Source organism: Nestor notabilis, unplaced genomic scaffold, assembly GCF_000696875.1.
Source record: "Nestor notabilis isolate BGI_N333 unplaced genomic scaffold, ASM69687v1 scaffold308, whole genome shotgun sequence".
Lineage (NCBI taxonomy): Eukaryota > Metazoa > Chordata > Aves > Psittaciformes > Psittacidae > Nestor > Nestor notabilis.
In genome coordinates this window covers 87,081-98,922 of record NW_009938506.1, presented here as the reverse complement: position 1 = coordinate 98,922, position 11,842 = coordinate 87,081, and the positions used below count along the sequence as shown (strand labels likewise).

Genomic DNA, 11,842 nt, shown 5'->3' with positions numbered 1-11,842 from the left:
CCTGCCGGGCCTTGCTGGTACCGCAGGAGACTGGTGGACTGGGAATGGAGTGGACTGGGATGAGCTGCGGCAGACCGGGGGAATTGGGATGGACTGGGGTGAGCTGGGGGAGACTGCGGAGATTGGGATGGACTGGGGTGATCTGAGGGAGACTGGGGGAATTGGGATGGACTGGCATGAGCTGAGGGAGACTGAGGGGACTGGGATGGACTGGGGCAAGCTGGGGGAGACTGGGGGGACTGGGATGGACTGGGGAGACTGGGAGGACCTGAAGTGGATGGGGGGGCACCTCTGAAGGACTGGGGCTGCTACCAAGGGAACTGGGCTAGTCTGTCAGACACTGAGGGGGTGCACTGGAGGTGGGATGAGGATATGGGGCTGAGGTGATTAGGGTGGACTGGGATGGGATGGGATGGGGAGACAGAGGAGTGGGAAAGGACTGGGATGGCCTGGGGGAGCAGGGATACTGGGCTGGGATAGACATGGTGGGGTGGGATGGACTGGGGACAACATGGGCTATGGGAAATGGGGTCCCAGGTGCCCCTGGCTCCGGCCCCACGCCCTGGCTCCCATCACACAGCAAACCTCTCCCTCGCAGGACCAGCCCCGCAGTGCCGATGGCCATGCACCGGACCCCACGGCGGCACAGGGCAGCCAGTGTGACAGCCCCAAGCAGCCAGTGGGGCAAGAGAGCCCTGTGCTACAGGTGCCCTCCGCCGTGAAGGTAAGTCCTGAGCCTCCAGGCTGCCCGGGAGAGGGATCAAGCACAGGGAACCTGGCTGTGCTCAAGCCCACATGCTGCACCCCACGTGTGTGGGAGCTCTGGGCGGTTGGCCTCAAAGGCTTGGAATAATGCAGGGAGTCAAAACTTCTTGTCCCAAACTGTAATTTGATTCACTTCGTAACAGTAAGTGGTATCTTGCTAGAGGCGACTGCTCAGGTTCTGCACTGCAAATGTCCCCTGGGGCTAGGAGCAGGAGGAGGTAAAAGACAACACTGAAACGCCTTCATAGAATCATAGAGTCAACTGGGTTGGAAAAGACCTTTAAGCTCTTCAAGTCCAACCATTCCCAGCAGTGCCAAGGCCACCACTAACCCCTGGCACTGAGGCCTTGGCTACCCGGGGTGTGAACACTTGCAGGGACGGTGACTCCAGCACTGCCCTGGGCAGCCTGTTCCAGTGCCTGAGCACCCTCTGGGCAAGGAATTGTTCCTCAGCTCCATCTAAACCTGCCCTGGTGCAGCTTGAGGCTGTTTCCTCTTGTCTTCCAGGCAAGGAGGGTCATTCTTCATCTCATGTGCTCTCCCACGCAACTGAGATGGGGTGAGGGCCTGAGGGAGTCCTCTACATGCAGGCTGAGCAGCTCTTGGAGCTGGAGTGTCAGGGTGCTGGCAGAAGCTGCCGTTGTTCTGCTCCAGGCTTCTGAGTTCCCACAGAGGTGGCAGGAGCTCTTGTCCCAGCTAATTCCTTTCCTTCTTGGACCAACAGTCCAAATCATCCAGTGACAGCAAGAACCGTCACAAAAAGCCCAAGGACACCAAGCCCAAGGTGAAGAAGCTGAAGTATCACCAGTACATCCCTCCAGACCAGAAGGCAGAGAAGTCCCCTCCACCCATGGATTCTGCATATGCCAGACTCCTCCAGCAACAGCAGCTCTTTCTGCAGCTCCAGATCCTCAGCCAGCAGCAGCAGCAGCAGCACTTCAGTTACCCAGGGATGCACCAAGGCCAAGTAAAGTGAGTAGCAATATGCCAGTAGCAGGGTTTAGTCCTGTCTCTCCAAATTGTTCCCTCTGTACCCATTTGTGCCAGTGCAAGGGGGATAGATGCATGCGAGTGAAACAGAATCATAGAATCACAGACTGGTTGGAAGGGACATTAAATGTCATCCAGTTCCTGGGCAGGGACACCTTCCACCAGGTTGCTCCAAGCTCCTGTGTCCAACCTGGCCTTGAACACTGCCAGGGATGGGGCAGCCACAGCTTCTCTGGGCACCCTGTGCCAGCACCTCAGCACCCTCACAGGGAAGAACTTCTGCCTTATATCTAACCTGAACTTCCTCTGCTTCAGTTTGAACCCATCACCCCTTGTCCTGTCATTCCAGTCCCTGATGAAAAGTCCCTCCCCAGCATCCTTGTAGCCCCCTTCAGACACTGGAAGGTTGGGAACATAAAAGCTTGGAAACAGCACAGTCTCCTGCAAAGCCAGCGTGGCGTTGTGCACTGGCTGGGCCACCCGAAATCTCCTTACAGCCCAACCTGGTTCTCTTTGGGGTTGGCAGTCTGTCAGGTCTCATATGGGAGGTGGCAGCCCCAAGGGAGCAAAGAGATGGTATGCTGGGCACAGAGACCCCGTGGGATAGATAAGTTACCCCAAATCTCCTTTGTTATTCCAGGCAGTCAAATGAGCAAATGGTCAAAAGTTCAAATTCTTCATCAACTTCTGTCAACACCACCCCTCTTTCTCCTGTGAAAACCACCTTTTCAGGCCAGACTTGTGTCTCATCAATCAAGCCAGGCCCTCTGCCATCAAACCTGGATGATCTGAAAGTGAGTGCAAAGTTTGTCACCACAGGAGCAGAATCTTATCCCCTGTATGTGCTTTGCAGCCCTCGAAGTGTGCATTGTAGTGCCACAGGCTGATGAGCAAAGCAGAGGCACCACGCTGTGAGCAAACCCAGGAGTACATCACATTGGGTCAGGAATTTGTTACTGTGATGGCAACTGAAAACATGGTTTGCTGCTCTGCAGGGGCACATGGGTGCCTTGCTCCAGGGAATGTATCAGCAAACCTTAGGTATAATTCAGGAGGGCTGCAGGCCAGGCCACCAGGTCAAAGACTTAAAGGACAATCTGTGCTCCTGCAGCTCACAGCTCCATGCCTTCTGTGGGTTTATGGTGGCCATCATGGATGCTACTGGCAGACCAGCCAGGAGGTAGGATGTCAGCATGGCCTCCTCTTAGTGACTTAGCTTCTCAGTCGTCACTGCAAGCAGGCGAGCTCAGCTCTCTGCACAAGCAGGTATCTCCTGGACTCTGCAGGTATGAGCACTACGAGCATCTAAATCTCTCATGTAGGCATGACAAGCAGGGCATGAGTGAGAATCACTTATATCTACAATTCTTTTATAGTTTTAGTCTTTTATACTTTTCTACTCAGCCATGAGGAAAGCCAAGTCCCTTTAGAACTAAAGACCTGGGGGCAATATTCATAATTAGAAGAAATAAGGTGAGGTAGAAATAACATCAGTTTGGCCATAGTGATGCCCCAGCTCAAATGTCTGAACTGTGTGCACCTCTGTGGTCCAAGGACCACATGGAGAGGAGTCACAGTTCTTTTCCTGTTAGGAAAGGTCAAGATCCTGCAGGATGTGGAGTGGTCAGGGTTGTACAGGGTGATTCTGGTGACTGGAGGTGAGACAGTGAGCCCCTGGGGGTCAGAGCTATAAAGCAGGAAGCTGGGAGCCCATGATCTGAGACTCCTTGTTAGAAATGTTGGGTTTCTAAAAGGATCATCTTCCTCCCAGGTGTCAGAACTGAGGCAGCAGCTCCGAATACGAGGCCTGCCTGTGTCGGGTACCAAAACAGCGCTGATGGAACGGCTGCGGCCCTTCCAGGAGTGCAGCAGCAACACAGTGCCCAGCTTCAGCGAGATCACCACCGTCACCTTCCCAGTCACTCCAACCAGCACCCTGTCAAGTTACCAGTCGCAGTCCTCTGCTAGCATGTTATCCAATGGCTTCTACCACTTCGGCAGCACCAGCTCCACACCACCCATCTCTCCAGCCTCCTCCGACCTGTCTGTGAGTGGCTCTTTGCCAGACACATTCAACGATGGGCCCGTGTCTTCTCCACAGTTTGGTCTCCAGCCATCTCCAGTTCATGGCAGTGCCGAAGAAAGCCTCATGAGCAGCATGAATGGAGGAAGCATCCAGCTGGAGCTGGAAGGGATCGACACAGAGAAAGACAAAATGCTGGTGGAGAAGCAGAAGGTCATCAATGAACTAACGTGGAAACTGCAGCAAGAGCAGAGGCAGGTGGAAGAGCTACGAATGCAGCTCCAGAAGCGAAAAAGAAACAATGGCCTCGAGGAGAAGCAGCAGCCCGCTCCTCATTTCTTTGGTGTCCCCATCAAGCAAGAAAACACAGTGTCCAGCTGTCCATTTGCATCCAAACAAACTGCCTTGAAAGGCCAAGCCAGCAGCTCTGATAAGTTAAGTAACTGTGGGGTGCCACAGCTGCCTCACATTGTAAATAGCCACTGCTTGGAGCCTGCAGGGCAAAGCACCATCACCTCCTCGACATTCCTGAGCCCGCAGTGCTCCCCCCAGCACTCCCCACTAGGGGCTGCAAAGAGCCCCCAGCCCGCCCCCCCGCCCCACCGCCCCCCCCCCCCCCCCCACCAGCCACTATCTCCTCTCAGTGTCCCCCAGCTCAGAAGGGCGCAGTGGGTCCCCACAGGCCAGCAGTTGCCTTCGCACAGCACCGGTAAGTGGATACACCCCATGGCAGCAGTGAACACGCTGGGCTCTGTGAGCAGCCGGTCAAACATCCCAGTCTGAGTCCATCTCGATCAGCCCGGGAGCACCCAGGGGACTGTAGTGCTGCCTGGAAAGGCTGAGAGAATCCCACATTGACAATGGGTTGGATGCTGATGGCACCACAGGGTCCTTTGCAGGGCATCTTCTGGGGAACCCTGCTGCCACCTAGGGGGCCACAGCACAGCTCCCATGCCCCATAGAGCCCTGGCACAGCTCCCTCTGCCCTGGGGGAGCCCTAGCACAGCTTCCCTCTTCCCCAGGGGACCCCAGCATCGATCGCTCTGCCCCTGGGTGAGCACTGGCAAAGCTCCCTGTGTCCTGGGAGAGTCCTGGCAGAGCATCCTCTGCCCCAGGGAGCCCTGGCACAGCTCCCTCTGCCCCTGGAGGAGTCCTGGCACAGCTCCCTCTGCCCTGGGGGACCATTGGCACAGATTCTTCTGCCCTAAATGAGCCCTAAGTCATCTGCCTCTCCCCTCAGGAGGCCCTGGCACAGCTTGTGGTGCCCCTGGGAGAATCCTGGCACAGTTCCCCCTGCCCCATGGAGCCCTGGCATGGCTTTCTCCACTGTAGGGAAGCTCTGGCACAGCTCCCCCTGCCCCATGGAGCCCTGGCACAGCTCTATCCACAGCAGGAAAGCACCAGCATAGATCCCTCAGCCCCTGGGAGAGCCCTGGCTAAATTCCTACATCCAGATAAGCTCCTAGCATCTTCCCAAGCCATTGCAGCTCCTAGCAGTGAGCGAGGGATTTCGACCACTGGGTTGAAGGAGAGCGGTTACCCTGGTCATATGGGAAGCCCTTTCTTGGGAACATAGAGCAGGGTTTGCAATTGGGGTCTGCAGTCAGCTAGAGCATGTGCCTCCCCACCAGGCAACCAGCACAGCAGAATTGTCCCTTCAGCATCCACCACTCCTCACTCAGCCTTCTGGACAGGGACAAAAGCTTGGAGAGGGCACACGCTGCCAACACATGAAAGCAGCACAAGGTGTTGCTGACCCCAGCCCCAGTTCATCCCCATTTCTCTCTTCCTCTTGCACCAGGATGCTCTGCAGCATCGTGCCTGTGCTCCAGCAGTGACCAGAGGTCAGCCTGGCCCTGGTTCTCAGAACTAGCCCGATGGAGCTGGTTTACCTTCCTCCCTCCTGCCTGGAAGCCAAGCACTTTGAGCTGATTTGACCCACAAACGTGTGTTTCCCTGGCACCAGACTGGCCTCACCAGGGGTGAAAGAGAGCTGGGCCTCCCTGTGCACTGACTCCATTTCCCTGTATTTCCCCATGCAGATGCCTACGCAGGCAGGTCAAAAGTTTTCTATTCCATCCCCAACTTTTTGTAAGTCAAGCCCAGCCCTCTCAGAGGTAAAGCAGCCTCCACCCTATGAGGATGCAGTAAAGCAGGTAACTGCATGGTTTTTATTTTCTATAAGGCTAGGGCTGTGCAGGGTGTTCTTTTGTGGTTGATGTAACTCATCCTCAGGAGGTATAACCCATTATGGGGTCTCTGGGTAGAACAGGCTTGTTCCCATAAGGTACAGGGTTTTCTTGAAGACTTAGATGCTGAATGACTGCCATAAAGCAGTCAGACACCAGACTGGATGGGACAGCATCTTCTGTCCTGCTCCAGCTACCCTGGGGCCCTGACATCCCCCACAGACACCCAGGACTTCACTGTACTTTTCTTTGGGTGCCCAGTGCAATGTGAGAAACAGACTCTTGAGCATTCCCAAGTCACCAGGAAACTTCCCTCTTTAGCCCATTAGCAAAGTTCCCTGCTCCATGCCATCTGCATCCCTTTGCCTCACCCTGGAGCACTGTTCCCAAGGTGAGGACTGTCTCCATCACCCATGAACCCCTTACTTCTTGTGACAACCTGTCTGCAGCCTCAGTGCTGGTCATGATGGTGCCTTCAGGACAGTGGAGCAGTGCTGTTGGCAGTGATTAACATGGGCTGATGCTGGCAGGGAGGAGTGCACAAAGTCCTTCCAGTCTCCGGTCAGGAAGAGAAGGAAGATGATGAGTTGCCCCCCGGGCTGCAGGGAGTGCAAGGAGGCACATGCGAGTGCAAGGTGCTGGGTCCATAAAGTCCCTGTGTCCTGACAGCCCTGGGAAGAAGCAGTGTGTGGTGGCCACTGAGCAGGGTGGGGGGAACCCGGCACTGTGCTCCCCAGATCTACTGTGCTTGTCCCATGTCCCTGCAGTGCTCACCTGAATGCTGCTGCCAGCCCCGTGTTGGTGTGGCTCCTCTCCTCTCCATATGTCTGAGGGGTCTAGAGCCACTTACCTGGCTTGTGGCTGGAGGGACTATCCTCCTAATGCCCTCTACTCTCCTCTTTGTTGTTTGCTGCAGCAGATGACACGAAGTCAGCAGATGGACGAGCTCCTGGATGTGCTGATTGAGAGTGGAGGTATGCACTGCTTCCCTGTTCCCCTCCAGGCCTTCCCCTTCGAGCCAGTGGCACTCCATGGGGCTCAGTGTTCTCTGTGCACTCCAGTAGAGCTGCCTGGGTTGAGTACAGCTTTCATTTGCCCTCCCTGTGTCAGCAGGCACTGAGTTTGAATGCAAAACATATTGGCCCTCCTGGAGCCTGCTGCTGTGGACCTGGTGGGGTGGTCCGGGCTTGGTTTCCACCTATGCAGAGAGAAGGGACAGCACGGCAGCAACCTGTGCACAGCACTTCCAGCACCCTCACCATGCAGAGCCTTCTCCTGCCCCCCACCACTCGCAGTGCTGCCAGTGCCATCTCCTGCATAGAGCACTGCCAGTGCCCTGCCCTGTGCAGAGTGGTTCCTCATGCACAACCCATGCCCATGGAGACAGCTGCCAGTATTTATGCCCTAGGGACAGCGTCCAAAGCCAGGGGAGCCAAGGTCAGAAAGCAGGAACCTGCAAGGCTTCCCAAAAGGAGGGTGGGTGAGCAATGCCAAGCGAATTGAGTCGGGAGCAGGTCTCCATAGGCTGAGTGATGCCCCTGTGCCCAGCAGTGGTGGGCACTGCCAGAGCACCTCAAACCCCTCACATTTGTTGACAGAAATGCCAGCCAATGCCAAGGAAGATCAGTCCTGCCTCCAGAAAGTACCTCAGATAACGGTGTCTACAGGGAACTCCAGCGCTGCGCTCCCCAAGTCATCCGCCCCATTTGAGCAGGTCTCCTCAACCCAGCTCGCCTTCGAGCACTGTCCGGGCAGCGGTGATGCTCACCTCGAGGTGCTGCTGAGCGCCCACAGCCCCCTGGGCAGGGTCAGTGAAATAGCCCTGCTGAAAATGGGGGGAGAGGAGTCCCACTTCGAAGGGATGATGGAGGGGTTCCCCGGCAAAGCCACTGATGAACTGCTCCCCTCTCAGGAGATCTTACAGCCTCCCCTCTCGCCCATGGACACCCAGCTCTCCCCTTCCCCTGCCGACGGCACCGGTTTACAGATGAGCTTCACTGAGTCTCCATGGGAAACAATGGAGTGGCTGGACCTGACCCCCCCCAGCTCCGCCACCGGCTTTGGCTCGCTCACCCCCGTGGGTCCCAGCATCTTCAACATTGATTTCCTAGACGTTACCGATCTCAACCTAAACACCAGCATGGACCTGCACCTGCAGCAGTGGTGAGAGAGAGGGTGGTGGAGGCAGGATACAGCAGCCAGCAAAGTGTTTCTGTCATGCCAGAGAACACACGGGGCAAAAGTGCCACATCCAGGGGAAACTGGAGTCATTTTCCCATATATAATTTCCCATATACAAACTGTCTGAATTTCCAGTTACAGCCAATCAACAGCACAGTTGCCCTGGTACTTTGGTTTTCCTGCATTGACACGTCCCCACAGAGGACAGCAGTGCCTTTAACACTTCTTTAGATTGAAAAGAATTTCAGTTCTATTTCTTTTCTCTTTCTCCCCTCCCCAGTTTTAGCAGCCACTCTTGTGAGAACTGGAGCAGCTCATAACAAAACTGTGTGATGAGGAGACCTGACCTCAATGGCAACAGGAAATTTTGGAGAGGATAGCCTATTGCTGCCCTCTACTCCTCTTTCCTCTCCTTCTGTCTGCCTAGCCCTTTAGGCAATCCTGCTGGGCTCATCTTGGCCATGCCCAGGCAGGGATGTGGGATCAGGGAGGCTCTGCCCAGCCAGGGTGACAAGCACACTTCTCCATACAGCCAGGCACACCTTGCCTCCTGCCTCCTGCCCCAGCACTGTGTTGCCCAGTCCCTGCACAGCTCTGCTCCATATGGATGAGAGGTGGAGACCCCCCATGTTTGTGGTGGCACCTTGTCATGTCCTCATGGTGCCTGAGGGGCAGAAAGCCCAGGAGCTGTCCTGGCTGCAGTCTGAACTGAATCAGGCTGGAGCCTGTGAGCTCTGGATGTTGGAGGCAGCTGCTCAGACTGCACGTGCAGGTGTCAAAGGGATGTGGCATCCCAGTGGAGCTGCTGCATCCCAGCTAGTACGGTACAGATGAAGAGATATGTAATGTGTTTTGGTCCAAGGTAGGAGCAAGTCGTATAGAGAATACAGCCAGGCTTTGGAGGGGCTGTCCTTTGCACAGCCAGAAGTCAGGATGGATCTCCACCACTTCACATGACCTGGGAGCAGGGAGAGCCAGAAACGGACACTTGGCACATGGGGCAGGGCAGAACGGGTCCTCGTGGGGCTGCGGTTCTGTGTGAGCATCTGCTGTTCTTGCCTCCACTCCTCAGCCATCCATCCCTCCGTTCTTCCCATCCCTCCTCGATCCCCATCAGTCATCCCCCGGTTCCCAAGTTTACTCCAGCGTCACTGCTTACTCAGCCCTGAGCAAGGCCACCCGGAGAACGGCTGTGAATCACTGAGGCCAGAGGAGCTAGTTTTCCTGAAGCTGGCAGAGCTGGATGCTCTCCTGCAGTGATGCCTCCCATTTGAAGTCACCAGCATTTCTCCTACGAGTCTCTGTGCAATATATTTCCTCAGGCTCTGGAGAGAAGGAGCCTTTGCTTCACTTCTTGGCTTCCACCAAAGAACTTGCTGCGGACTTGTTTGATGGACATGTCTACTTCTTTGCAGTTCTGGTTTTGCCAAAGTAAATATTGTTGCTGACAAAGATTGTTAAACTATTTACAGACTGAGCATATTTAATATTTGTGTTACTGGAAGGACAGCACATCAGAGGTGCAGCAGCTGGGGGGAAACCAGCCATGTCTCCCATGGGATGCACCCCCAGGGATGCTGGAGCTGTTGAGGAGGCTCTGCAGCCCCTGCTGTGCCTCCAGCTCATGGTGTTGTTGCATGCTGTATAAAGCACATGGCAGTAGCTCTCAAGTCACTATTTAAAGCACCACTTTTCTATTGTACAAATGATCACAGTGCACTGCTGGGGTAGAGGGTCACGGGTTGCATTTTTTTAAAGAATTCCTTTTTCTAAGTGAGAGGTTTTCCCAAGCCAGTCCCTGGAGAGTATCACCAGCGTTTGAACCAGAGTAGTGTTAGCTGCTGCACTGCATCATTGTACAGGCCTGTCCAGATAACTTCCTCCTCTGAGCAAATGTATTTCCTTATTTAAAGGGATGCTGTCAGCTTCAAACTTGTAAGCAAGCACATTTCCTTACCTATGTTACCAGCAACACCTTCATTATTAAAACCCTTTTGTCTTGACACTCTTGTTTGCTTTTTGATTTCACCATTTGGCATCAGCCCCATTCCCTGGGTCAGCTCAGTCCTTGCAAGAGCAGAAGCATTTCTTTCACAGCAACAGTTTCTCCTGGAAGATTCCTGAACAAGCTGACTGGGGCCTCCTGTTTCTGAAGGCCTTTTATTCTGATGGCTTTGGTTTCACTTTGCTCTGTAAACCTCAGGTCAGTGTCCTGACCAGCACCCTGCCCAAACCCTTTGTAAGTTCCATTTACCCGTTAGTGTCATTTTCCAGATTATTCTTCTTAAGAAAGGGTTCGCAGGACATTCACTCCCTGTCTGCAGGGGAGGACGGTGGGATGAATCTGAGACACTGCAGAAGTGAATCTGAGATGCAGATGAAAAACTCTGTTAAACATGTTCATGTTTGAATCTAACACATAAATGTGTTTAACATCTTTAGAGACTTTAAGATGTTCATGGACAAGGTCCTATAAACATTTTTAAGTCTCTAAACCACAGCCTGCAACCAAGTGTGCTGTGATAAACAGCCTGGACTGAGCCAAGCTGTCAGCAAAACCTCCACCTTGGACTTCCAAAGGGCTGACGTTGGCCTGTTCAGGATGCTGGTTGGCAGAATTCCTTGGGAAACATTACTGACGGACAAAGGGGTCCAGGAAGGCTGGATGCTCTTCAAGAATGGAATCCTTAAGGCACAGAAGTAGGCAGTCCCTATGTCCAGGGAAGAGATCAGCCTGGCTGAACAGGGAGATAGTGCTGGAAAAGAGAATTTGTCACCAGTGGAAGAAGGGACACTCACCCCATGAGCAGTACAAGGATGTTGTTAGGATATATAGGGAGAAAGTTAGAAAGGCGAAGGCACAGCTGGAACTCAATCTGGCCACTGCCATAAAGGATCATAAGAAGTACTTTTTCAAATATATTAGCAATAACAGGAGGGCCCAGGAGAACTCTGCTGGATACCTAGTGACTGACATGGGGGAAAGGCTGAGGTATTTAATGCTGCCTTTGCCTCAGTCTTTAATAGTCACATCAGCCATCCTGAGGGTACTCAGTCCCCTGAGCTGGATGGCAGAGATGGGAAGCTCACTGAAGTCCCCATAATGCAGGAAGAAATGGTTAGAGATCTCCTGCTCCACTTAGATATACACAAGTCTATGGGGCTGGATGGGTTTCACCAGAGTGCAGAAGAACCTGGCAGAGGAGCTCACTAAGCCACTCTCCATCATCTATCAGCAGTCCTGGTCTCGTGGGCAGGTCCCAGAGGACTGGAGGTTGGCCAATGTGATGCCTCTCTATAAATAGGGTGGGAAGGAAGACCCTGGGAACTCCAGGGCTGACAGCCTGAGCTCAGTGCTGGGGAAGGTCATGGAGCAGATGATCCCAAGTGAGATCATAAAGTAAGTGTGGGAAAATGGAGGGATCAGGCCCAGTCAACATGGGCTCATGAAAGGCAGGTCCTGCTTCACCAACCTCGTCTCCTTCTACAGTAAGGTGACCCACCTGGTTGATGAGGGAAAGGCTGTGAACATTGCACATTGTGTATTTGGATTTAAGTAAAGCATTGGACATTGTCTCCCACAGTGTTCTCTTGGAGAAACTGGCTGCTCATGGCCTGGAGAAGAGGATTCTTCGCTGGGTTGGAAAGTGGCTGGATGGCCAAGCCCAAAGGAGGCTGCTGATTGACGGAGCTG

General features: G+C 54.1%; 1 protein-coding gene across 1 annotated transcript; it reads left to right on the top strand.

Moving 5' to 3' along the window:
- Window positions 1–511: 511 nt before the first annotated feature.
- LOC104409458 (myocardin-like) lies at window positions 512–8,212 on the top strand. Its single transcript, XM_010019332.1, is given in 7 exon segments — window positions 512–724; window positions 1,490–1,737; window positions 2,396–2,549; window positions 3,527–4,375; window positions 4,377–4,487; window positions 6,884–6,941; window positions 7,566–8,212. Coding segments are annotated over 7 exon segments (2,202 nt in total). The 3' UTR covers window positions 8,135–8,212.
- The last annotated feature ends 3,630 nt before the right edge of the window (window positions 8,213–11,842 follow it).